Raw genomic sequence first — 24,968 nt, forward strand, 5'->3', positions numbered from 1 at the left:
TGCTACCATTGGTGACCATCCAGTTTAAAGCCCAAAGTACAGTGATTAGGCATCTACTCTGTTCTGGGGTAATAACAGCTGTGGAGACAGAAAGTCTCCCATTGTCATGGAGTTTCAATTCTACAGGAAGTGGCCAGTAGAAATGCGCACACAGAACTCAGAGGATCTTAGTGGTGATAAACACAGAAAGAAATTGAACTTGGTGGTGAGAGGGGACTGTGGCAGTGGTGGGAACCGGGAGCTTCTGCGAAGATGTAACATTTGAGCCGAGAATTTGCTTGAGCAGTCGTTTCCCTCAGGACGATACTACCTTCTGTGGAATTGCTGGATCTCGGGGTAGGTGAATGTTTAACTTTACAGGAAGATGCCATCCTCTACTCCTAAATAGAGGCTCCTTCCAAGCATCCACTAGTTGTGGCTGGAGATTTTCAGCCGCACCGTCTCTCTGCTAATTCTTTTCTTTTTTTTTCTTTTTTTGGTTTTTGGGTCACACCCGGCGATGCACAGGGGCTACTCCTGGCTCTGCACTCAGGAATTGCCCCTGGCGGTGCTCAGGGGACCATATGGGATGCTGGGAATCGAACCTGGGTTGGCTGCGTGCAAGGAAAACACCCTACCCGCTGTGCTATTGCTCCAGCCCCTCTCTGCTGATTCTTGACAATCAGGCCTGTCTTTCTGGACTTTGTTTTATGTTGGGGCCACCCTGGTGGTGCTTGGGAGCTTCTGCCAGCATGCCATTGGAGGTCCCACTCTCAGGATTAAATTTGGGGTGTGGGATTGAACCCTGGGCTGGGAATCAAACCTGGGGCTCCTGCATGCCAGGCATACCCGCCAGTCCTTTGCGCTGTCTCCCAGCCCAACAAAGGTCATGCTTTCAACTGCGTCTTCTGGAAGCTGCTGGTGGTGTCGCATTGTTATTTCGAGCTGTTTCCCTAATGACTAACTGCATGAAGCGTGCTTTTGCACATGCTTATTGGCCATTCATAGCTCTTTGTGTGTAAAGTATCTGGTGAGTGCTGTCGCTGATTTTTAAAAATTGATTTCTTGGTCTGAACAAAAGAATCCTCAGCTGTGGTGCTTAGGGAAAGCAGCAGGGGACAAATGTGGAAAGAGGAAGGAGGCCTGTCCTTCACAGAGGAGAGTCTGCCACGGGCTATCCTGGTGCCTGGTCTCTGGGAAAGTCAGCTTTGGCCTCCTTTGCTCTTAGCTGCTGCCCAGACAGTCCAAGACACTTTCTACACGAGGGGCTGTGGGCAGCCGCGTTTGTTTGCTGGAGCCTGGCATTCATTGCCGGTCTCAGCCACTTTCCCCCCAGTACAGGGCAACGCATGCATCTGTGGGGTGGAGACCAGCCCAGGTTGGCAGGCTGTGTGCCCTGCTCTGGGACTTGGGCTGAAATGTGGAGGTCCTCCTTCTGGGCCATCTGAACCGCACTCCTCCACTTGCCTGCCACTGCTGCAGTCTGCTGGGACACCCTGGGGTTTCTCCACATCTTGGGTTCTAAAGAGGGGCCTTGAGGTCTGCCCTCATCCTTTGGCCTCCACTGTACTGATTGGACGGGGCCTGGGAAGCTGCTGTTAGTTAGACTGACTTCTGAGGGCCATGAGACTTGGCGGGAGTCGAGATTCTTTTTTTTTTCTTCTTTTTGGGTCATACCCTGTGATGCTCAGGGTTTATTCCTGGCTCTGCACTCAGGAATTACTTCTGGCGGTGCTCAGGGGACCAAATGGGATGCTGGGAATCGAACCCGGGTCTGCTGCGTGCAAGGCAAATGCCCTACCCACTGTATTATTGCTCCAGCCCCGGGAGTTAGGATTCTTAGAAGGGGAGACTGAGCCTACAGCCCAGAGGGAGGATTTAAGGACTAAGAACAATAACAGTGACCCTGACTGTGAAGCCACCACTCCCTCACAGGCCTCCGGAAACCCTCACAACAAGCGGTGCCGTTGTGGCCGCTGTCCCTCTGTCGCAGTCCAGGAAAACCCCTGAGCACCTCGGTTAGCTCAGGGGTCCCTGGTTCAGGGTCTCTTCAGCCCCTGAGCCCTGGCCCTGGGCTCCTCATGCTGGGTGTGCCCTCATGGTCACTGGGGCCTGGTGGCATGGGAGACCCTGTTGGCTCTTTAGCGGCAGGACTGAGCCAGGCCAGGCAACGGCAACTCTTTTAGCCAATGCTATCTGTCTCCCCAGTTACACTCCGACAGGTCACTCAGCCTCAGCACCAGCCAGGTTCCCCTTTTCTCTCTTGAGCATGAGTAGGGGCAGGGGTGAGGGGGAGGCCTGCATGTAGGAGGGGGCCTTCCTGTTGCTGGCCCAGCCCCCAGGGCCTTAACCTCAGGTTCCTCCTTGTCCAGTCTCTGCACAGGCCTCAGCTGGTGCCCTGAAGGCTCTGGTTGCCTCCTGGCCTCACAGTGTCTTCACTTCCAGGCACTTCCTCATTCGCAGGGCCAGCCCCACCCATCCCAGTCATAGTCACCTTGGTGTCCCCATGCCCTCCATCCCCCCTGTCTCTGGACTGTGTCTGCTGTCCTCCCTCTTCTGTCGGGTCTGCCTGTATCATCCTGGCCCATCTTTTCATTTTGGTTGGGTTGGGGTGCATTCCCAGCCCCCCTCCCCCTTATAGCTGCGAGGCTATAGGCAAGGGTCTTTATGCTTCTGGAAAATGAGGGATGCCCGCAGTCTCAAAGGGTGTGGTGGGAGTTAACTGAGTGGACATGTGGGACAGTGCCTGCAGGTCACTCGTGCTCGGGTCCCGATGGCTCTTTTGAGAGCCTGTAAAGTCATCAGGGTCTGGCAAAGAAACCACCACAAACGGTGTGTTGGGAAAGTTGACAAGTATCAGATCCCGTTCGAGAGATATTCTTTCAGGGACTGGAGCAGGTGGAGTGCTTGCCTTTCCCACAGTCATCCCAGGTTCGATCCTCAGCACCCTGTATGGTCCCCTAAGCCCACCAGGCGTGCTGCCTGAACACAGAACCAGGAGTAAGCTCGGAGCACTGCTGGGTGTAGCCCAGGCCAAACAATAAAGAAATATTCATTCATTTGACTCCTCCAATACTTTAGGAAATAGGTTTGATTTCTCTCTCCATTGTACAGACTCCAGAGCTGAGAGCCAGAGACACCAAGTGACTTGCTCGAGGTGGCCCACCCAGATGGGAAGAGACAGAGCCGGCTTCAGCCCAGTCAGACACTGACCTTCGTGGGACAGCGAAGACTGACCCCTAGCTGGGGATGAACTTTGAGTTGACTTCTGAGCCCTTTGCCTTTCCTATATAGACCTTAAAGGCCGCAGCCTAGACCCAGGGTGTCTGGGCCAATTTTTTAATCTGTCTCTTCCCTCCCCACTGTCTCCTCCTCCCCTCCTGCCACCACCCACCACTGACTTCCTCCTTCACTTGCTTGGAGGCTACACCACATCCCGCTGACCCTCAGGCCACACCACCTGCATCATGAGGGGTCTTGGACCCTCCAAGACGCTCTTGCTTCTGCCGCTTCTTCTGACTTTGGTCGGTGAGTGGGGGGTGGGGGCGCACTTCTGCAGCTGCAGGCTGAACCTTTGGGCTCAGCTTGGGGCCAGCAGAGAGCAGGAAAGTAAGAGCACCCAAGTTGGGGGAAGGTTGGAACAAGAACAAATACCCCCTTGTTCCCAAGCCTTTGGGCCTCGCCCCATCCAGAGGCCTCACAATTAAGCCTTTGGTCAAAGCAGGAGGAGGTCGAGTCTAGGGGTGTCACTCCCCAGTCTATTGCGTAGTACCATAGTCCGGGGCTTTGCAGCCTGGATCCCAGCCCGAAGGTCATGCTGGACCGTCATCTCTTGCTGCTTTCAGACCCACTTCCCCAGTTTCTAGAGCCCCCCACCCTAAGTTTAAGCCGCATGCCTCAGTTTACCTTATTTTTCTCTTCTCAGACATCAACCCTGTCCAGGCCCAGAAAGGTAAGTTGACATAGGGTGCTCCCCCACCTCTCAGAGCCCCCCACGTCCATGCCTTGCCGAGTCTCTCCAAACCTCCCCCGGCTGACCCCTCCTCCCATCCCCCAATGCCCTCCACCCTCCCTTACCTCCGGCCCCCTTCCCAGGATGCAACTGCTCCACCTTGAGCCCTGGGGTGCTGGCAGGGATTGTGCTGGGTGACCTGGTGCTGACACTCCTCATTGCGCTGGCTGTGTATGCCCTGGGCCGGCTGGTTCCTCGGGGCCGAGGGAACACAGAGGGTGAGTGCAGGGGCCAGACCCTGACCTGAAACACAGGCCTGGCTTGGCAGGGAGGGGCGGGGTCCTGGGCAACAGTCATTCAGAGGGGCTAGTTCTGCACCCAAGAACTGGTCTCAATTTCCCCACCTTGTCTGTCTTTGCCCCCTTCTTCTTCTCCCCGCCTCCTATCCCTGACCCCCCTCACACACAGTGTCCCGGAAACAGCGCATGGTTGAGACAGAGTCACCATATCAGGTGAGAAAATTGGCTTCCTTTTCTCACACTCTTGGGCCCTGGTGCGGTGTGGGGGGAGGGGGGTCTCTGTACTAAACATCCACCAGTCCACCCCAGAACTGAGACCCTCAAGTTGCCTCCTCAGTGTCATCCCAAGCCCTTAGAGACTAATGGGACCGACCTGTCCACATTCTCTTTGATCTTTCATCATTAATGGCAGTTCGGTATGTGTGGAGCGGGGGGCACTCAGCCTTTGGCATGACTAAGTTGGGCTTCATATGACTGGAGTCTATCCGGGCTGCCAGGATGTTTTCAGTGGGAGTTGTCATAGGTCAGAAAAAATAAATCAGTCTACTTCCTAGAATCTGTGGTCAGAGGTCCGAAATGCCTTGCAGAAGCTGGACAAAAATTAGAAATTTCCCAGAAAAGCTTGCCCCAAATTCACAGTTGTGCATCTAATCCAGGGCATGGTGTGAGGAAGTATTTTTGAAATCCTTTACAAGGAACACAGGGCAGAGGGCAGAGGGTGCTGCCGCCAAAGCCACTGCCCTTAACCCTTTAGGGGACCATGGGTTTCCCTGAATGGAAGCCAGACAGACTGTTCCCCAGGAAGATGCAAAGATGCTGCCCCAGCCCTATGCCTCTGATTTCAGGGATCCCGCCCTTGATGTCATAGAACCTCAGCTCTGAAGTCTGTTTTAATACTTTCCCATAGTCAGCGCTGCTTTACCTGCCTGATGCCTAAAATGCCCCTTTGTAGAGTCTCAGATTTTGGCATTGGGCCCTGGGAGGTGTGAAAAACTGAAGGGGTTTACCAGTTCTGAGGGAAATTAGATATTTTAAACTTTAATTTAATTTTTCAGGGGGGATTTGAGCCACACCAGCAAGGCTCAGGGTTACTCCTGGCTCTGTGCTCAGGTATCACTCTTAGTGGTGCTTGGGAGATCAGATGGGATTCGGGAATCGAACGCCAGAAGCCACATGCAAGGCAAACTCCCTGCCTGCTGTACTATTGCTCTGGCCCCAAGAGCAATGAGATTTTAGGACCAAACGTTGCCCCTGATGGATCTGTGTCTTGTGTTAATGGACTCAAGGCTGGGGACACACAGCAGAGCTAGTGGTAGTGTTGAGGCAATAGACTTGGAGCACAAGAACAAACGGAGAGGCCCCTGCAGGAAATAAAGGCAGCAAATGGGAGGTGACAGCGATCCCGAGGTGGGAACTGGAGCAGGAGAAACCAACCAGCTAGAGACTAGGGAGAGAGGACCTGCCCGTGGGAAGAACACAGGGCACAGACAACAGTAGCTCCTGCAAAGGGCCTGAGCTGGGGCAGATGGGAGATTAAGCAAGAGAAAGGGGAGCACTGAGGGCCGGGCCCTTCCAGCTGACAGCACACCAGGGCCCTGCAGTGATTATATACAAACTCACGGTTTCTCTCTGAACCTGGTCTAGAGTTGGGTTCTGGGAGTGCAATGGGGTAGGTGATTATGTCACAGATCCAGAAATAGCTAAATGGGTGGGAGGTTTGGGAGAGGGGTCCTTTTGTTTATTCTGTGTATGTGTGTGAGTGTGTGTGTGTGTATGTGTGTGTGTGCGTGCATGTGTATGTGTGAAAGTTATTGGGAGGACTTGTCCACGGACAGTCCCCCATCCTGTCCATGCTGCCTCTCATACCTTTAGGAGCTCCAAGGCCAAAGGTCAGACGTCTACAGCGACCTCAACACACAGAGGCCATATTACAAATGAGCCCAAAGCCTGCAGTTGACAGCCTGATACAGCCATTCCTGAAGTCTACGCCCTTGCTCCTTTTTTTTTTTTTCCACCACACCTAGCAGTGCTCAGGGTTTATTCCTGGCTGTGTGCTCAGGGACCATATGCAGTGCCTGGGATCAAACCTGGGTCAGCCATGTGCAAGCAAGAGCTCTACCCATTGTACTAACTCTCCAGCCCGCCACTGTTCTTATGCCCAAAGATGCAATGCACAAAGTGCCTTCCTGAGTCACTTTGCAAAGATGCAACACTCTAAGTGCCTTCCTTAGACCCCTCCTGGCACTGTCCCCAAATAAACATGGAACACGAACTCACTGTTTCTCCCTGACCTTGGGCTAGATTTGGGTTTTGGGGGTGGGATGGGGTAGATGTCTATGTCATAGATCCAGAAATAGCTAAGTGGGTGGGAGGTTTGGGGGAAGGGTTCTTTTGTTTATTCTTTGGTGGGGTTGGGAGGGAGCCCCCAAATAGCCCAGGACCCACTCTTAGGGTACTCCACCAACTAAGCTAGACAGCTCAATATGAGGGCCCCAGGATGAGGTCTGGCTCATACCCTGTAGCTCTCAGGACTCTCCAGGGCTGTACCCAGTGACGCTGGGTACAGGGCATGTGGTGCCAAGGATTGAACCAGGGTCCAGCAGGCCCTGGTACTATCTCCCTGGGCTCTGGGGAGAAGTTACTGAAAGGAGAATTACAATTAGAAGAATTCCAATTCCTTTATTATTTGACTGGGTTTCTTATGCTTCTCAAACCCGGGGAGGAGAGGTCAGGGGTGAAAGGCTGCAGTTTCAGGGTCAGCCCCTGCCAGGCATGTTGATGTAGATTTTGCCATCTTCTGGGTGGAGAAGAGAAAGCCTGAGGCCTGGGCTCTCAGGCCTGACCACCTACACCCCCACTCCAGGGGAACCCCCAAGTCAGGGCTTTCCTCAGGAGTTCCCCAGGCCCCCCCTCCAGGGCTTCCCCCGGGGCTCCCTCCCCAGGGACCCCATCCCTTGGGGCCCTGATTCACCCCTGCCCTCACCTTGCGGGGGCTGGTGGCGTGGGCGAAAACATGCAAATACTCCCACCACTATGAGCAAAGACACAGCAGCGTCTGCGGCCACCAGGCCTGCCAGGAGCGACAGGGAGAGGGGCCCACACCCAGAACAGGAGCCTGGGGGCACAGGGAGAGGGGGCTGAGGGGTCTGCAGCCAGCCGCTGGGCTGCAGGTGTGCTGGGGTCTCCTCAGGAGAGGCTGGGGCACCACTTGGTCATAAGGCGGGAGGGAGGGGGATCCGGAGAGCTGCTGGGGGGGGGGCAGGGCGCGGGCAGAGGAGGAGGAATGGGGGACACCTCACCTTCAGCCATCTGAGCTGCGACCACTGTGGAGAGAGCGAGGAAAGTGCATTAGCAGGAGGTGGGGGGAGGGGGAGACGGCTTCCCAGTCAGATGAAGGAAAAAGTGATGTCCTGAGAAACACACCCTGCTTTCGGAGAGCTCAAGTAAGGGTGGGGTGCAGATGGGAAGGGGAGGTCCCTCCAGACACACAGCCAGAAAAGCAGAAGTAGAGACAGCCGCAAGAAGGCGCGATGAACAGGCAGCCCCTGGAAAATTCAGAGTCCCTCCCCCCAAAACGAGGCCCCCAAAGCTGATGGATCCCGGGAAGGAAAGGCTGGGGGTGGGTCATGCAGTGCTGTCCCACAGAGGTCACCCAGCAGGCCACCCTTCTCCCAGATGCCATTTGCCACCCACCCCCACGCCCCCAGAGCCCTTGATTTCACCTGGGAGCAAAAGCAGGAACAAGAGATCACCTGGCAGGACCATGGTGGCAGGGGGCAGAGAGGGGTCTCCAGAAGGCCTTTGTTCCAGAGAAGTCTAAGTAACAAGTGGGGTACAAAGAGGTAGCAAGACCGGATGTGGCCTTGGCTGCTTCCTGTATGAGGGGGAGGGAATGAGAGAGCTGGTAAGCCCCTGGGCATGCCTTTGGGGGACACAATTGCAGAAGAATCAGGGGGGGGGGCAGGGCTGCTGTGGGTGTCCAGCTGGGAGGTGGCAGGAAAACCGGGGGAGGGTCCTGCAAAGATCCTGGAGGGAGAGTCAGGACCAGAAGCAGCAAACAAGCAGATGTGGGTGTGTGTGAGCAGGATTCAGGCTGGTGGAAGCTTCTGGCCAGAGCAGCTGAAAGGGGGGGCGAGGGGCAGGATGAAGGAGGGGGCCGGATGGAAGGAGGCGGGCAGGTTCTGGAGAAAGCGCTGAGGTTTGGGCCACAGGCGTTGGAAGCGCCTGCTCCATCTCCCTGCGGGGAAGTCCATGACCACAGCTGCCTCTATGAGTTCAGATTAGTCCGGTCTGGAGATAGAAATGTGGGGGCCGATGGCTTATGGAGAGTATTTAAAAGCCACAAGACTGGATGAGCTCACCAAGGAAGTGAGCACAGACAGAGAAGCCCCCCCCTCACCCCCACACCAAATGTGGGTGAAGAGGAAGAAGCAGCCAGGCAAAGGGAGAGGGAACAGGAGGGTTGGAGAGACGCCAGGAGGGCTGGAGTCTGCTAGCAGGCAGAACTTGATGAATAGGTCAGTGCTGCCAAGGGGCCGCAAGATGGCATTGGAGTGCCAGCCGCCCACTGCCGTGTCAGGGGCAAAGAGAAGGGGAATTCCTGCCTGCTTAGTTCACAGGCCTACAGGCCCCATCCCTGCAGTGTAAACTGTTATTTATTATTATTATTGTTGTTTTGTTTTTATTTGGGGACCACAGACACTGGTGTTCAAGGCTCTTTGCCCAGGGTTCACTCATGGTAGTACTTAAGAGAACATATGTAGCGCCAGGGAATAAACCCAGGACAGCCACATGTAAGGCAAGAGCCTTACCCACTATGCTATACTATCTCTCCACCCATAGTGTGTGTGTGTGTGTGTGTGTGTGTGTGTGTGTGTGTGTGTGTGTGTCTATGCCGCCGGGGATTAAACCCAGAGTCTCACACATAAGCATAAAATATTTATGGAATTGGGTTGGAGGATTGGCGCCACACCCAGCTGTGCTCTGACCTTACCCCTGGCTCTGTGCTCAGGGGTCACTCCTGGTGGGGCTCAGGGAACCAAAGGCTGTGCTGGTAAGAATCCTGGTCTTCAGCGTGCAGGGCTAGTGCCTTCGGGCTATACCACCTCAAGGCCCAGTCAAAGATTTTTTTGTTTGTTGGTTTTGTTTTGGGGGCACACTTGGCGATGTTCAGGGCTTACTCCTGACTCTGTACTCAGGAATTACTCTTGGCAGGGCTCCAACGACCATATGGAGTGCCAGGGATCGAATCTGGGTGGGCCCCATGCAAGGCAAATACCCTACCTGCTGTACTATTGCTCCAGTCATCCCACTAAATGATTTTTAATGAATGAGTATTTTGAGCATAACCTCTGAAAAAGAAGAGAGTAGGGGAGAAACTGGTGTCATTTTTACCCAATGACCTTTCCTACCTGGAAGTCAGGAATTTTGGGGCCCCTTTCCCCCCTGGACCCAGTAATAAAGAACGCCTTGGCCCAGGATCTGGCAACCCAGCACCCCTTAAAGTCCAGGTTCCTGAAGTTCTCCAGTTGTCGACTACCCCAAGCCCCATTTCCAGCCCACCAAAGCGGGGAGCCCCGGTATCTCAAAGTCCGCCCCGCCCATTCAGAGCAGGCTTCGCTGGAGCATGACGCGGGGAGTCCCAAGGACTGGGGGTGGGGCTCAGCCCAAGACTGGGCGGTGCCAAAACACCAGTTTAAAAACTCGCGGGACGTCAGCCCCAAAACTGGGGGACCCGGCGGCGGCTCCGCGGGGAAACAGCGAGGCTGGCGCAGCGCCGAGGCCGGGGCCCTGGGGGCCCGCAATCCGCGCCACGGAACCCCAGAGGTAACGGGGGAGGGTGGGGAGGTGCTCGACTCCTTTAGACTGGGGTTCGGGGCCGGGAGGACTGCGCGTGGGACTCTGAGGTGAGGTCCTGGGTCCTGGGTCCAGAGTGAAGGTATCGGTTTGGAGGAGCAAAATGGGTCCCAGATTCTCGGGTCGTGAAGGGTCCTATAAGAATCTGGACTTTAGGGTGCAGGAGATTGGGAATCTGGGATCGTGGGTCCCGTAGAATCCCGCACTCCCGTCCTGTCGAGAAGTTGATGTGTGTGTGTGGGGGGGGGAGGGGTTCTGTAAGTTGGTGGAGGGGATCCCTGGCGGCCCGAACTCTGCCCCAGAAAGAGGGGCTGGATTGAACCCATGGAGGTGTGAGGGTTGAAAACCAGTTTCATGACCCCGAGCGTCAGGTCTGGCCCCACTCCGGCCCGGACCTCGCCCCCGCGCCGGGATTTCCCGAGTCGCCCCGATCCAGGGTCCTCTCCCGCCCCCGTGCCCCCGCCGAGCAGGAATTCCCCACGTGCGGGGATTCCGCGAGCGCCACGCTCGGCCGCGCGCCCCGCCCCGCAGCCAGACACCTGCGCGCGGGCGGCCGCCGAGAGCCGGGATGGAAGATTCCCCTGCGCCGGCGCCGTGACGTCACGCGCCGCGGTTGGATAGTTTCCGAGCCGCAGCCCCGCCCCTCCCGCCCCGCCCCCTTAACCCTTACCGGGCCGGAGCCGAGGCTCCGCGGCGGATGCGTTAGAGGGGAGGCTGGGGCCCTTGTGGGTCGTGCGAACCCGGCGAGGGAAACTGGACCTCCCAGGGCCTGAGTGCCTGCATCTTAGGGTTGCGAAAACCCCGACTCCAGCGCAATGGGGGCTTGGGTCTTGGGTCCGACGCAGTTGCGGGATCTGGACCTGTGGGATATGGAGGTGCTAGGGAACTGTGGGGATCCGGGACTCCGCACCCGGACTCCGGATTATCAGATCCGCTTCCAAGACCAGGCAGGGTGGGAACCTGGACGTGCGTTCCGGAGTGTGGTCCCGCGACCACCGAGCTGGCCTCGGAGCCGGAGGGGGGGGTTGGCTTGGGGGGATGTGGGAGTTTCTACGGAAGTGGGGAGGGTGGAAATGCAGTGGGGCACCCTCCTCCCCCTTCCTCAGTTTCCACCACGCTGCTGGAAAATTGAGTCTGAGGGGAAAGTGTAGAGCAGAGCAAAGGAAAGGAAACGGCGGAGGCGGGCGACTCACCCGAAATCTCAGGCTGGCTTTGGAGTTATCAGCGACTTCTGTGTGCTACTTTTTTCCGCGCGGGAGAGTGCTGGAAGCGCGGTTGGGCTGCCCAGAACTGCCCCCCTCCCCCAGCATGTTCTGGTGACTCGGGCCCCTGATGACTTTCTTCCCACCTCCCCTCTGCAGTGGGCCGGGGTGACCGCAGTCACTGCCCGTCACAGACCGTGAAGAAGCTCCTGGAAGAACAGAGGCGCCGCCAGCAGCAGCCTGACACCAGTGGGGTGCAGGTGGGCCCCCTTCTCCTAACCCTGGCCACTCCACTGCTCTGAGGCAGGCTGGGCAGGCCCTGGACAGAGGGTCCTGCTTGCAGACAGGGCTGTTGAGACCCTGAGGGGCACTATGGGTGGGAACAGCTCCAGAGGAATAAAAAAATCTCAGTTCTTGGGCTGGAGAGATAGTACAGCCAGTAAGGCGCTTGCTTGCTTTGCATGCAGCGGAACTGGGTTCGATCCCTAGTATCCAAGATGGTCCCCTGAGCACCTCCAGGAGTGATTCCTGAGTGCAGAGCCAGGACTAACACCCGAGCATTCTCCAATGTGTGACCCCAAAACAGAAGGACTCAGCCCCTTCCCTTCTTGCTCCTCTCTCCAGGGCCAGTTCCCACCCCCTGCAACTCAGTCTCTGACCCCCTCTGTGAGTGCCAGGGAGCCTGGTAAGTCTGTGTGTACCCGTTTCCTTCTCTGCAATTCGTCCCAACTCTTAGAACTTTGGGCATCTGAAGAGACAGCTGCTGTTCTTGTTGGTACCCAGTAACAGTGTGAGCCCCAAATTCTCAGGAGCATAGAGTCTGTAATTGGGTCCCAACCTTTCAAGGCTCCAGGGCCCTTGGCTCTTCCCCTTTCTGCCGTGGGAAGGCGGGTTCTGCCCTCAGGCTGTAGCTGCATCTTCTCTGACTCCCCTAACCCCACCTGCCTTGGCTCCCCCTCTCACACAGGTCATCCTCACTTCCCACCGCAACCCGAGGCAGTGGGTTCCACACCTGTCAGCCTGGCACCCCCCACGACTTTTCCAGACTGGGACCCCAGTACACATGCAGTCTACACAGACAGCTCCTTCTCCTACCCGGCTTCTGCGGCTGAAGTTTTCCCGACACCAGAGTTCTACCCCAGCTCAGTCCCAGGGCGGCCCTGTCCATTCTCCCCCGGGATGGAGGTGAGCTATGGAGGAAAATGGATGCAGATGGGCCCGTAAAATGTCTGGTTGGGAGGAAAAGTGAATGGGGGGGGGTCCCTTGGTATGATGCATTTGGTGGCCGAGAGCCGCCTCCCCAGAGGAACAAAGAGATGGGGACCAAGGATGATGGTCCATGGACAGTTTAATTCAGGACCAAATAGCCTGTTATAATCTGAGGAGGCCCAAGGTACAGAAGTGCAGGTAGGTGTAATTGATCATTTAGAAAGGTAAAGTGTTTCAATGGAGGTAATTCTTTTGGGGGGATTAACTTAAGGAGATGGTCTATGTGAGAAATCTGCCTAGGGGCGGTATTCCATCTATATTGCTTTTTTCTTTCCCTTGCTGCTAGTACATATTAAACAAGTTTACTTCTTATTAATATTTGTAGTTATTTGGGTAAACACAGTAAGAAATAAAGATTCTGAAACTTTGTTCTCTGGGCTCTGGGAGCTGAGGTTATAAGCCAGCTTGGGGGGGGGGGAGGCGTGCCCAGAGTGATAGTACAGTGGGTAGGGCGTTTGCCTTGCACATGGCCAACCCAGGTTCAATCCCCGACATCTTTTATGGTCCCCCAAGCACCACCAGGAGTAATTTCTGAGTGCAGAGCCAGGTGTAACCCCTGAGCATTGCTGGGTGTGACCCAAAAAGCAAAACAAGGGGGGAAAAAAGCCAGCTGGGCTTTTACGGCTAAGTCTTAAGATCAATTTAGCTTTTTCTACCCTATGGGGTCCTGTCTTTTAGGTCATTATGGCTTTTATCAAGATTGTGCTTCATGATTTTTAGACTGTCCCATATGGAAGCCAGGGTAGCTTTGCTGCTTGCCCCAGATCCACCCACAGATCCCTCAGGGTGGGGAACCGAGCTTTTTTGGGGTGTTAGGAACTATGGCAAGTGAATCCTGAGTCCAGTAATTATGATGGATGCCTAAGAGTAAATATATTGCAGAGTCAATTAACTCCCAAATATTAGGAGCATAGCATTAACGGTCTTACTGTGTTTAAGCAAAGAACTTTGTTCTATAGTAAAATATGAAAAGGTTACAGGGGAAGAGAAAAAGCAAATAATTCACTACAGATACACAATCCAGAGTCACCAGAAGGTTTGGTTTTATAAGTAACCAAGCCTGACTTGGGGATTGTAGTAGCTAACGGAAGAAAAGGTAAAGCACAAAGGAAAGGGGGGGGGGATTAGAAGACCTCATAAGAGGGGGAAGGAAAAGGGACAATACACTGATGAAGACTAGAACACTTGGGGTTAATACCCAACATCTGATCACTCCTATGCCTTATTCTGAGATGTCTGGACTAGCATTCACCCCATTCCTCAGAGGGGGAAAACTGAGGTCCAAGAGTCCAGGGTTGCTGGCCCAGGGGGAATGAGTACTCAGCGTTCTGGATGTGTGCAGTGGACCGGGAAGAGAGACTTCTTCACTCACTGCCTGTCCTCTCTCTCCTGCACCCTTCAGGACCCCCTGGATACCCGGCTTTATGCAGAGCCCCCCTTGGCACAGGCAGCATCCTGGAGAGGTTCTGGGCTCCCCTCAGAACCCCCCCAGCTGCCCCCTGTGGTGGCCGGCCCATCCCTGGATGCAGCCCGTGCCCACATGCTGGCTTTGGGGCCCCAACAGCTTCTGTCCCAGGACGAAGAGGGAGACACGTGAGTATTGGGGAGCGGAGTCTGTGGGCTCCAGGCCCCACTGGGCTGTGCTCACTGCTGCCCCCCACCTGTCTGCAGACTCCTGCATCTGTTGGCTGCGAGGGGGCTGCGCTGGGCCGCCTACGCTGCGGCCGAGATGCTCCAAGTGTACAGGCGTCTGGACGTCCGTGAGCATAAGGGCAAGGTAAGGGCTGGCGCCTGGGCTCCTCGATTTGAGGACAAGGGGTGTGGGGGCCTGGGGTTCCGGTATTCATAGGGGGAGGGATTGAAAGCTGGGACTGACCTTTCCTGCTCCCTGCAGACCCCTCTCCTGGTGGCTGCCGCTGCCAACCAGCCCCTAATCGTGGAGGATCTGCTGAACCTGGGGGCTGAGCCCAACGCCACTGACCACCAGGGACGGTCCGTCTTGCACGTGGCTGCCACCTATGGGCTCCCAGGAGTCCTCTCGGTATGGCCCCTGACAGTTGGACTGAATGGGGTGGACAGAGGCTGGATATTGCTCCCTAAGCCTCGGCGGCCCTGGGGAGACCCAAGTCTAGCTCTCCGCTTCTCTTTCTGCCAGGCCGTGTTCAATTCAGGGGTCCGGGTTGACTTAGAAGCCAGAGACTTTGAGGGTAAGTAGGGTGGTGGCTGGGGAGATTGATGGGGAGGTAGGCTCGGTGCTCCAGAGGCAGTGCTCTCACTCTCACTGTGCCCTTTCTGCAGGCCTTACCCCCCTCCACACTGCCATCCTGGCCCTCAACGTTGCCATGTACCCGCCTGATCTCTGTCCCCGGATGCTGAGTCCTCAGGCCCGGGACAGGCTAGCTTGTGTCCAGATGTTGCTGCATATGGGAGCTGACCACACCAGCCAGGTGGGCCGGGCAGCTGGGACCTCCGCGGGCCATGCTCACTCTGCCTCTTCCTATCTGTGGGACCTGGAACTTGATTTTGCATTTGCCTGTGCCCTGCTGTCACCTGGAAATAATATTCCCTGGTCCTAGTGAATATTTATAGGTCTTTCCCATTCAGTAAGCTCTGAGTCTTAGGGACGAGCACGAATCCTCTCTACACCTATTGATGTGTGTGCTATCATCCAAAAGTTGAAAAAAGGGATCAGAGAGATAGTACAGTGGGTAAGGCTCGTAACTTGCATGTGACCGACATGGGGTTTGATCCTGGCACCAGGATCAAAATTAATCCCTGAGCACCACCAGGAGTGATTGCTGAGCACAGAGCAAAGAGTAAGCCCATACATAGCTGGGTCTGGCCTCCACTCCCCTCCCACACACACACACAAAAGTAAATCCATAAAGAACAATTATTTGATAAAATGAGGTGTAAGGAATTAAAAATCAAAATTTGGTGGTTGTGTCAAAGAATGGAATAAAAGTTAGAAATCAGCCACCACTTTTTTGTGGGGGGTCTCACCCAGCAGTACTCAGGGGTTACCCTTAGCTCTGCACTCAGGACTCACTCCTAGTGGTGCTCAGGGGACCCTATGGGATGCTGAAGATGGAACCCAGGTCAGCTGTGTGCAAGACAGGACCTTCCTGCGGTATCATGCCTCCAGCCCCCACTCTTTCTATTTTTTGGCAGTGCTAGGGATCAAATCCAGGGCTCCACCCAAGCAAGGCTAAGTACTCTGCCTCTGTCCCATTCCAAGCCCTCCAGAATCCAGCTCTCCGCACTTAAATTGAGCTTCGTTTTGGGGCCACAACTCAGTGGTGCTCAGGGTTTGCTCCTGGCTCTGCGCTCTCTCCTGCCCTTATTTATCTTTTGTACTGTGTTTTGTTGGAGAATTCTGAAACCAGAACAAGTGCAGAATTAGGATGATGAACCCCACAGCCCACCATCAGTGACCAGCACTGCCACCTATCCTGCTCCATCCCTTCTGCACTTTCCTTTATTTGTTTTTTGTTTTTGTTTTGGGGTCACATCCAGCTGTGCTCAGGGCTTACTCCTGATTTTGTACACAGGAATCACTCCTGGTGGTTCTCAGGGGACCATATGAGATGCCGGGGATTAAATCCTGGTCAGCTGCGTGCATGGCAAACACCCTACCCACTGTACTGTCGCTCCATCCCCAATACTGGTGTTTTTAAAAGGATAAGAGAACCCTTTTCACCTTGACACTGTTATTTCCCCTTAAGAAATGAACAGTTGGGAAAAAAAAACAAACAGTTGGGAGTGGAGCAATAGTACAGTGGGTAGGGCATTTGCCTTGTTGGCAGCTGACCAGGGTTTGTTCCCCAGCATCCCATATGATCTTGGAACACACCAGGAGTGATTCCTGAGTGCAGAACCGGGGCTAACCTGAACATTGCCGGGTGACCCAAAAAGCCAAAAAAAAAAAAGAAAAGAAAGAAAGAAAGAACAGTTGGCCAGAGCAAGAGAATACATACAGAGATTAAGGAGGGAATCAGAGCTGGGAGCAAACCCTAATCACCTCCGAGTTGGTCTCCCTCCCCCCACCCCCATAGGAATGTGAATGCTCCATACCATCCTTTTCTTAGTAACTCAGCTGTATGAGGCCTCCTGCAGGTTGCTGGCAAAAGAGGAAATGATGCGGAAGGCTCTGGGATACCACAGGAGGGGCTGGGTCAGGCTCTGTGAGCCGGGCCTGACCCAGCTGCATCCTCTCCCTGCAGGAGATCAAGAGCAATAAGACAGTCCTGCACTTGGCCGTGCAGGCCGCCAACCCAACCCTGGTTCAGCTGCTGCTGGAGCTGCCGCGGGGGGACCTGCGGGCCTTTGTCAACATGAAGGTGGGCACTGAGGACAGTGGGCTGTGGTCGGGAGGGGACAGCATCCAAGACATGGCCCGGGGTCCATGAAGGATGCGGAGAACATAGCGGGGTGCAGTTGTTGCGGCGGGAGGCGCTCCTGGATGGGAAGGAGGGCACGAAGGGGCGAGGACTGGCAGAGTGGGCAGTGTAAGGCCCAGGGCCCCACCTGCTGGGCACTCTCCTCACCTCTCGCTGTCCCCAGGCCCATGGGAACACAGCGCTCCACATGGCAGCTGCGCTGCCCCCCGGGCCAGCCCAGGAGGCCATCGTGCGGCGCCTGCTGGCCGCGGGGGCAGACCCCACTCTGCGCAACCTGGAGAACGAGCAGCCAGTCCACCTGCTGCGGCCGGGGCCAGGCCCTGAAGGGGTGAGCACTGTCCCCCAGCCCACCCCCCAACTCCCCGTGTTCTGTGATCCCACCCACCCCTGGCTTTATTTTATTGGTTCTGGGGCCACACCCAGCGGTGCTCAGGGATCACTCCTGGTGGGCCTTGGTACCCAGGTCAGCAGCGTGCTGTACTATCTCTCCAGCCCTACCCGATCTCTGGCTTTAGAGGGTGATTTGTAATAGCAAAAGGCAGCCTTGATACTTCTTCTAACCCTAACTTCACAGTGTCGCCTCAGGGGCTGGCCAGAGGGTTTGATCCTGAGCACTATACTGAGAGTCATGCTGGGTGTGGTGTGAACAACAAAGCCCAAATGTCACTGCGGCCTCACTGTTGGGTCCCTTATCATATTATGGTGGCTTCTGACGTCTGCTTCCAGCCTGGCCTTGACAATTACTTCTCACAGGGAGACGATGTGGGGGTTAAGTCACATACCTTTGCATGCTGTTGGCCTGGGGACCATCCCTGCTATAGTGTGCTCCCCCACATTTCTCGTAGGGTCCTGGAGGCCCCAGAGCACTGCTGAGGGGCCCAGGGAGCCCCCAGCACTGCCGGGTCTGAGCACTGTTGCATTCTGAAGCCCTTGCATTGAACCACCCAGTTGTCTGAGAATGGCTGGCAGGGCCCCAGGCCTTCTGAACACTGCTTGGGAGGCCCCCCAAAACGTGTGACCACTGATTCCAACCCTGAATGCTGACCCTCAGGTGTGATCTTTGATCCCCAAGCATGACCTCCTGCCCCTAACCCTGGCCTCACAGGATTTCTGACCTCCAAAATATGACCTCTGGCCCCAGGCCTCTACCCTTGCCCTCCTTCCCCCTATTACTAACCCCCAATCTGGGAACCCCCTTTCCCTGCCACCCCAGTTCTGGCCCTGGGACTTTTGCTCCATGTGTGAATCCAGACCTTCAGCACCCAGCCCAGAACTGCGCTCTGAACCCATGCCCTCCACTTTCCATCTCTGAGCCCCAGACTCCAAAGAGTGTGCATCCCCACCGCCCCAACCCCTCACACTTCTCCCCTACCTTGTCTGTCCACAGCTCCGGCAGCTACTGAAGAGGAGCCGCGTGGCCCCACCCGGCCTGTCCTCTTAGGACTCGAACCCAGACCCTGGACTGATTTTCCAGTCCCCCACCGTCCCGTAGGACAGCCAGCGTATGCTATTGTTGCAGATCCATGATGATGTATGTGCAGTGTCCAGCCACTGGGGTCTTACATTAAAACCCCAAAATGGCTGTAGGGGGAGACAGTCCCCAATATTTGGGGCAAAGTGTACCCCCTTTCCCCTGCCCACCAGGAGCCCCTTAATGGTTTCTGTGAAATCGAGGCCCCTTGGTTGTTTCTGAGAAACATCCCTCCCCCCACAGGGATCTGTTGGGGTTCCCTCCTCAAACTCAGCTCTTCACCCATGGAATCTCAGGTGTGGTTCCTTGACGTTGTTTAGGGTACCCCCCCAAACAGCATCCCACCAGCACTCTGAAGCTCACCCCCTACCCTGCCCAGGACCGTGCAGGCCTCTGACTCTGAGCCGCTGGAAGGAGCGGCCCCGTGTCCTACCACGGTCTAGTTCTGAAGACAACCCTCCTCCCGCCTGGCCCCCCATTAAATTCCTCTTGGACTCGCACTGGCACTGTTGTCCATTTCTGAGGCCTTGGTGCAGGGGAGGCGGCATGTCTGTCTGAGGAGTGCCTGGCAGATGAATGAACATGCCTGGGTGGGCATGGGGTCGACACTCGGTGCTGGGCCTGCCCGTGCCGCTCCACCCTGGGACAGAGTGAGGCGCACCCCACGCCAGGGACACTTCCCCCTCCAGCAGTGTGGAGGTTCTCTTGACTCTCTACAGAGTTCACCACAGTCGGGGCTGGATAGTACAGCAGGTGGGACACTTGTCTTGCACACAGCCAATCTGGGTTTGATCCCCAGCATCCCATATAGTTCACCTGAGCCCCACCAAGGAATGATTCCTGAGCACAAAGGCAGGAGGAAACCCACAATATCACCGAGTTTGGCCGCAATACAAAACAAACATAAAAACAAAGGACTGGAGAGATAGTACAGTGAATTAGGGTACTTGCCTTGCATGCGACCTGGGTTTGATCCTCAGCATCTCATATGGTCCCCCAAGCACCGCCAAGAGTAATTCCTGAGTATAGAGCCTGGAACAACTTCTAAGCATTGCCAGGTGTGACCCCCAAACAGATCAAAACAAGAATCAAAACAGTTTGTCCCAGTGACTTTGGCTTGATAATACACTCATTATTGGCGGCTTTGCCAGGTCTGTGTCACTTCCCACCTTCTAGCCCTTCCACATAATCCCAGCCTTAACACCTGCTTCTAGAAAAACCCAATTAAGAAAGATCGCTACAATTTGCCATTCATGCTTGCTCCCAGGGCCTCTGCTCTGGTCTCTGTCCTAATCTCATCGTCCCAACAATTCCCGTCTCCCCCAAAGAGCCCTTTGACCCGGCACCCTTTACCTCCCCCACCACTCAGTCTCAGGGAACAAAGCCAAGAATACTATAAGGGCATATGCCAGTGTCTTCACCTCAACGCTTAAGACTTAAAACAGTCATCACTTATGTTCAAGATTCTACAATCTGTAAGTTTAAGATTTAAAACAGTCATCACTCGTGTTCAAGATTCTATGATCTGTAATGAAAATGCAAAAAAAAAAAAAGGGAGAAAGATCTGTGATCTGGATGTCTGGATGGGCTTTGTGGGGCAGTTGTGCATCAGTTAGATGTGACCTGTTCCATGGAGGCCCAGTGGGCTGGACAGCTGGCACTGCTGGGAGTGGGCCAGGCAGTGCTCCTGGTTGTGGAGTGGGAGAGCACTACACTGGCCCTACTTGCTCTCAGAAGCCTTGTTCCTAGAGAACTGAGCCAGGCCAGTGGTCACAGTCAGGCATATGGGCAGTAGCAGCTCAATAGAGCAAGAATTTCAGGACTAGGCATTATTGGGAGCTGCTTGGTTAAATTGCCCTCATTAGCGGCCCTCCACTGGCATTCATATGTTCTTTTTAGTTTTAGTTTGTTTTGGGTCACACTCAGCAGTGTTCAGGGGTTACTCCTGGCTCTGCACTCAAGAATTACTCCTGACAGCGCTCAGGGGACCATATGGGAGGCCGAAGATCAAGCCCGGGTCTGCTACTTGCAAGGCAAGTGCCTTATCCACTGTACTATCACTCCAGCCCCAGATGTATTCTTTTTTTTTAAATTTTTCTTCAAAATATTTTTATTTATTTAATTAATTTTCATTAGTGAAACACCATGATGTACAGTTGTAGATTCACAAATTTTTGTGCTTGGGTTTCAGTTATACAATGATCGAGTACCTATCCCTCCACCAGTGCCCATTCTCCACCACACTGATCCCAGTATCCCTCCCACACCCCATCCCCCCATCCCACTCTGTCTCTGTGGCAGGGCACTCCCTTTTGTTCTCTCTCTTCTTTTGGGGGCTTTGGTTTGCAAAAGAGAAATTGAGTGGCAATCATGTTCAGTTTATAGTCTACTTTCAGCATGCATCCTGGGCAGATCTTCCCAACACCCTTTATTTGGTTCTCCCTTCTCTATCTGAGCTGCCTTTACCCCTAGAGTGTGCGGCTGGCCTCCAAGCCATGGAGTAAACCTCCTGGTATTTATCTCGGCTATTCTTGGGTGTTAGTCTCCTATTTTGTTACTTTATATTCCCCAGATGAATGCAATCTTTCTATGTCTGTCCCTCTCTTTCTGATTCATTTCCCTTAGCATGATACTTTCCATGTAGTACCACTTGTATGTAAATTTCATGACTTCACCCAGATGTATTCTTATGTGTACTCATGGTGACAGTTCACTCCAGAAGAATTCATGAACAGCTTGTATTTTAATCATTCTAAATGTATTTAAAATTCATTTTACAATTCATTGTTTGGCACTGTTTAATTTCTGCATATTTTTCTTTGTGGTACTACCGAAAATAGGGTATTTCTTATCATCCACAATATCTTAGCATCTTAGACTCTGCCAGTAAAGAGGTATGTATATCTAGACATATAGTCACACAATACTAACAAACACACAACACTAACATGTAAAAATGTCGCTAGAGGGCCGAAGCAGGCAGGGCATTTGCCTTGCACATGGCTGACCAGTTTCAATCCCAGCATCCCATATGGTCCCCCAAGCAACACCAGGAGTAATTTATGAGAGCAGAGCCAGGGGTAAGCCCTGAGCATTACTGGGTGTGACCCAAAAAGAAAATAAAATGTCTCTAGAAATAGTGGGGGCTCCAAGTTATATTTGACCAACTCTGCCAAGTGGTTCATGCAGGGGCCCCAGGATGTGTTACGTGGACCCTCCAGTGCCAGGGATTGAACTTGGGCACCCACTGTACTGTCTCCTGACCTGAATGAATGGTTTTCCATGGAAAAGAAAGGATGGCTTTGAGGCACAAGACTATCAAATGAGCAATAGTAGAGTTATTTTTCTTGCTGGAATTTAAAAAGTAACCTTTAAGATGAAGTACTCTATTGCCACTAAAATATAAACATTATTAAGGAATTACTCACTGAACATATTGAGCAAAATGACCCTTCATCTCCTATTCTACTCTTAGCCTGTTGATTATTCTTTGTTTAAAAAAAGAAAGAAAAACCAGGGGCTGGAGAGATAGTACAGCGGGTAAGGAACTTGCCTTGCAAGTGCCCAACCTGGGTTCAATCCTCAGCATCCTATGTGGTCCTCTAAACACTGAATGAAGTAATTCCTGAGTGCAGAGCCAGGAGTAACCCATGAGCTTTGCCTGGTGTGACCCCAAAACTAGAAACAAACAAGAAAACTACAAAAAGCTTTTTCCCAGTCTGTAGATTTCTACCAGGGTCAGCTGAGTACAACTAAAAATCTTATCATAAGTGACAGGAAATTTGCAAACTGAGTTCTCTGGGGAAGTGGCATTGTATTCAGTTAGCATCACACAAACATTTTTCTCCTAGTAGCTACTAGGTCTATATTTAATACGTATGACCTATATTTACATATGTATATGTTATAAATAGCCAACAGAGCTCATTGGTTCTTTGAGTGAATTAGCAATCACTGCTTCCTCAGCCATCTGTCAGAAAACGGGTATACTGACATTTGACTGTGGCATATTACTGCCGTCTGCTGGGAAGTTGTAGAAATGCAAATCTGCAATACTTTAGAGGTGAGTGGGATCATTTTCAGTGTGTGTGTGTGTGTGTGTGTGTGTGTGCGTGTGTGTGTGTGTGTGTTAGGGCCACACTAGATAATGCTCAGGGTTTACTCCTGGCTCTGTGCTCAGGGCCCACTCCTGGTGATACTCAGGGGATCCTGTGCAGGCTCAGGAATAGAACCAAGTTCAGCCCCTGCAAAGCAAGCATCTTAACCCCTACATTATTTCTCTAGTCCCTGGCTTTTTTTTTAATGTAGGAGTACTGCTTTTTATTCAGTCATTGATTAAGCTGATTGAATTGGGTATAAACTCCACATTACGTTTTTTTAACTGAATCATTGTGAGATACAGTTTCAAAGCTTTCATATTCGAGTTTCAGTCGTACAATGATTAAACACCCATCCCTCTACCAGTGCACACTTTCCACCACCAGTGTTCCAAGTATACCCCCCACCGTCCCAGTCCTCACTCTGCCTCCATGGCAGACAATTTTCTCAATACTCTCTCTCTCTACTTTTGGGCATTCTGTTTTGCTCGAATTTTCCCACCACCATCCAAGCCTGCCTACCAGGGGCAGATGCTAGATTATTTATTGTCCATTGCTCATTTTGAATGTCTTGGGTGCCACAGCCATGCACTTCTGGAATCCTAGATTGTACATGGTTGGGTTCCAGAGACTTTTCTGTAGGGCACTAATCCATCTTGGGATTCAATTGGTTATCTCTGGACTAGGGCTGTTTGTGTGCTAAGATGGTGCCTGGAGGCACATTACGGGGGTGACAGTCAGGCCAATGAGTGGGGCAGGGAGCCGGGGAGGGACAGTCTGGCGCCTCTGCCACGATACAGCATGGAGATTTAATCCTGGAACATGCTACCTGGGCCTTGCTTATGGAAGCTCTTGGTTGCCGGGATTCCATCTGGAGTAGGCAGGGCAACTGCACCCGCTCCATCTGGGGTGCCCTGGCAAAATTGGCTCAGTATGGGGCCTGGAGAGGCTCTGTGGTGTCTACTGGTATTCATTGCTGTGTCTCCTGACTAGGGTTGTTGGTGCCCTAAGATGGCACCTGGAGGCACATTGTGTAGCCCCCTGGATTTAAAAATATATATAACAGTCACTACCAGCAATGCTTGGGTGGTTCAGGGCCACTCCCAGTGATGCTTTGGTGGTGCCTGGAGTCACCTGGTGATGCTGGGGAGCCAACAGGCTACATTCTTGTGCTGGGATAAGGGATGCAGTGATAAGGATCAAGCAGAGTCTGCTAGGCATGTGTTCTGCCACTTGAGTTAACTCATCTCCTGGGTCTAATCCACACTACTTGGAATTTGACAGTGAGCATATTAGAGTAGGTGAGAAGATGGCCAGGTTGTCTGCAGTGAATTTCTAGCTTCAGCCCTTCCTATATGGTTACTTGGGACACCTGATACAATTTCACTGGTTTGTGGGGGATGTACACACTTGGTTCTCAGCATTCTGGCTCTGTGCTTAGGGTCAGTCCTGACAGATCTCAGGAACAGTAGATTATGCCAGGGATTGAACTCTTGGTTGGCTGCATTCAAGATAAATACTTTACCCTGCTGTATTACCTCCCTAGCCCCATCATGCAACTTCTCAACCCCATTTTTGGGTTTTGTTTTGTTTTTAGGCTATACCCAGTGATGCTCAGGGCTTATGCCTGGCTCTGTGTCTGGGTAACTCCTAGAAGTGCACTAGGGGATTACTCCTGGCTGGGCTCAGGGGACCATATGTGGTGCTGGGGATTGAACCCGCATCAGCTGCATGTGAGGTAGGCACTTTCCCCACCTCATTATCACTCCAGCCCCTTAACCCCATTTCCTAATCCATTGATGAGGATAGTCATACTACCTACTTCATGGCACTATGATTGATTATCCCATCATGTAAAGCTCTCTGGTGACTGGCACAAGATGAGTGAATGATACAACACATGTGCCTTTATCTTCTCCTCTTCCTCCTGCTCCTCCTCCTCCTCCTCGAAGCAAGGTGGGTGAAACTTTTAGAAAGATGTGAGGGAAGAGAAAGGAAGAAGCATGCATTGGAGAAAGAACAGGCTTCTCCAGAATGGAAATAAGCGAGCAAAGAAAGTCGAGCAAGTGGGATGCGTTTTCAAGGGAGAACCCGTGCTTGAAGGACGAGCCACAACCCACAGGCAGCAACAAATAACGTCCCACAGCAGGGAGGAATAAATCCTAGTGTTTGCAACCTGGATGCCAGGGGGATAACTGTCACCTCCTCAAAACAGGCTGAAGACTGGGGGATGGAAGGAATGCTTTAGGAGTCCCAGACTCGCTGGGCGCTGCGGACCGTTCAGCACCACGGAAAGCTCCAAGCCTGCTGAGCCAAGCTCAGCTGTTCCCTCAGGCCCCGCCCAGGCAGAAGATCCCTCAGGCAGCGGGAGGGGAGGCCTTGGGTAGGGGGGAGATCAGCTGGGCACCGCTGCCGCTTCCCAACCACAGAGACACAGGCTGGC

The 24,968-nt window shown here is 53.5% G+C and overlaps 3 protein-coding genes across 4 annotated transcripts; 2 read left to right on the top strand and 1 right to left on the bottom strand.

The window, feature by feature from the left end:
* Positions 1–217: 217 nt before the first annotated feature.
* On the top strand, positions 218–6,476 carry TYROBP (transmembrane immune signaling adaptor TYROBP). Its single transcript, XM_056136561.1, has 6 exons — positions 218–336; positions 3,094–3,507; positions 3,905–3,931; positions 4,075–4,209; positions 4,400–4,443; positions 6,103–6,476. The coding sequence occupies exons 2-6, from the start codon at positions 3,447–3,449 to the stop codon at positions 6,166–6,168; spliced, it is 333 nt and encodes a 110-aa protein (XP_055992536.1). The 5' UTR covers positions 218–336; positions 3,094–3,446; the 3' UTR covers positions 6,169–6,476.
* Positions 6,477–6,945: 469 nt separating this feature from the next.
* On the bottom strand, positions 6,946–8,034 carry HCST (hematopoietic cell signal transducer). 2 transcript variants are annotated; one of them, XM_056136573.1, is made up of 4 exons: positions 7,953–8,034; positions 7,530–7,553; positions 7,214–7,345; positions 6,946–7,027 (listed from the first exon to the last, which is right to left on the bottom strand). In XM_056136573.1, the coding sequence occupies exons 1-4, from the start codon at positions 7,993–7,995 to the stop codon at positions 6,987–6,989; spliced, it is 240 nt and encodes a 79-aa protein (XP_055992548.1). In that variant the 5' UTR covers positions 7,996–8,034; the 3' UTR covers positions 6,946–6,986. The 2 variants fall into 2 exon arrangements, with proteins under 2 accessions (XP_055992548.1, XP_055992549.1); XM_056136574.1 differs by having other exon boundaries at positions 6,953–7,024.
* Positions 8,035–10,885: 2,851 nt separating this feature from the next.
* On the top strand, positions 10,886–18,827 carry NFKBID (NFKB inhibitor delta). The gene is made up of 12 exons (XM_056136520.1): positions 10,886–10,930; positions 11,448–11,548; positions 11,913–11,973; positions 12,256–12,473; positions 13,960–14,150; positions 14,229–14,334; positions 14,452–14,598; positions 14,713–14,764; positions 14,856–15,004; positions 16,781–16,897; positions 17,121–17,285; positions 18,345–18,827. Coding segments are annotated over exons 1-12 (1,362 nt in total). The 5' UTR covers positions 10,886–10,929; the 3' UTR covers positions 18,399–18,827.
* The last annotated feature ends 6,141 nt before the right edge of the window (positions 18,828–24,968 follow it).

The sequence above is a fragment of the Sorex fumeus genome, unplaced genomic scaffold (genome assembly GCF_029834395.1).
Source record: "Sorex fumeus unplaced genomic scaffold, SorFum_2.1 ptg000122l, whole genome shotgun sequence".
Lineage (NCBI taxonomy): Eukaryota > Metazoa > Chordata > Mammalia > Eulipotyphla > Soricidae > Sorex > Sorex fumeus.

What these genes read in the sequence shown, in the direction of transcription:
- TYROBP (XM_056136561.1), top strand. Translation starts at nt 3,447, where the DNA reads ATGAGGGGTCTTGGACCCTCCAAGACGCTCTTGCTTCTGCCGCTTCTT. An exon ending in CCCTGTCCAGGCCCAGAAAG is followed by an intron (nt 3,932 to 4,074) that starts GTAAGTTGACAT and finishes CCCCCTTCCCAG; the next exon opens with GATGCAACTGCTCCACCTTG. An exon ending in AGACAGAGTCACCATATCAG is followed by an intron (nt 4,444 to 6,102) that starts GTGAGAAAATTG and finishes TCATACCTTTAG; the next exon opens with GAGCTCCAAGGCCAAAGGTC.
- HCST (XM_056136573.1), bottom strand. Translation starts at nt 7,995, where the DNA reads ATGGTCCTGCCAGGTGATCTCTTGTTCCTGCTTTTGCTCCCAG. An exon ending in GTTCCTGCTTTTGCTCCCAG is followed by an intron (nt 7,554 to 7,952) that starts GTGAAATCAAGG and finishes CTCTCTCCACAG; the next exon opens with TGGTCGCAGCTCAGATGGCT. An exon ending in CGCAGCTCAGATGGCTGAAG is followed by an intron (nt 7,346 to 7,529) that starts GTGAGGTGTCCC and finishes CTGTGCCCCCAG; the next exon opens with GCTCCTGTTCTGGGTGTGGG.
- NFKBID (XM_056136520.1), top strand. An exon ending in GGCTCCCAGGAGTCCTCTCG is followed by an intron (nt 14,599 to 14,712) that starts GTATGGCCCCTG and finishes TCTTTCTGCCAG; the next exon opens with GCCGTGTTCAATTCAGGGGT. An exon ending in AGAAGCCAGAGACTTTGAGG is followed by an intron (nt 14,765 to 14,855) that starts GTAAGTAGGGTG and finishes CCCTTTCTGCAG; the next exon opens with GCCTTACCCCCCTCCACACT.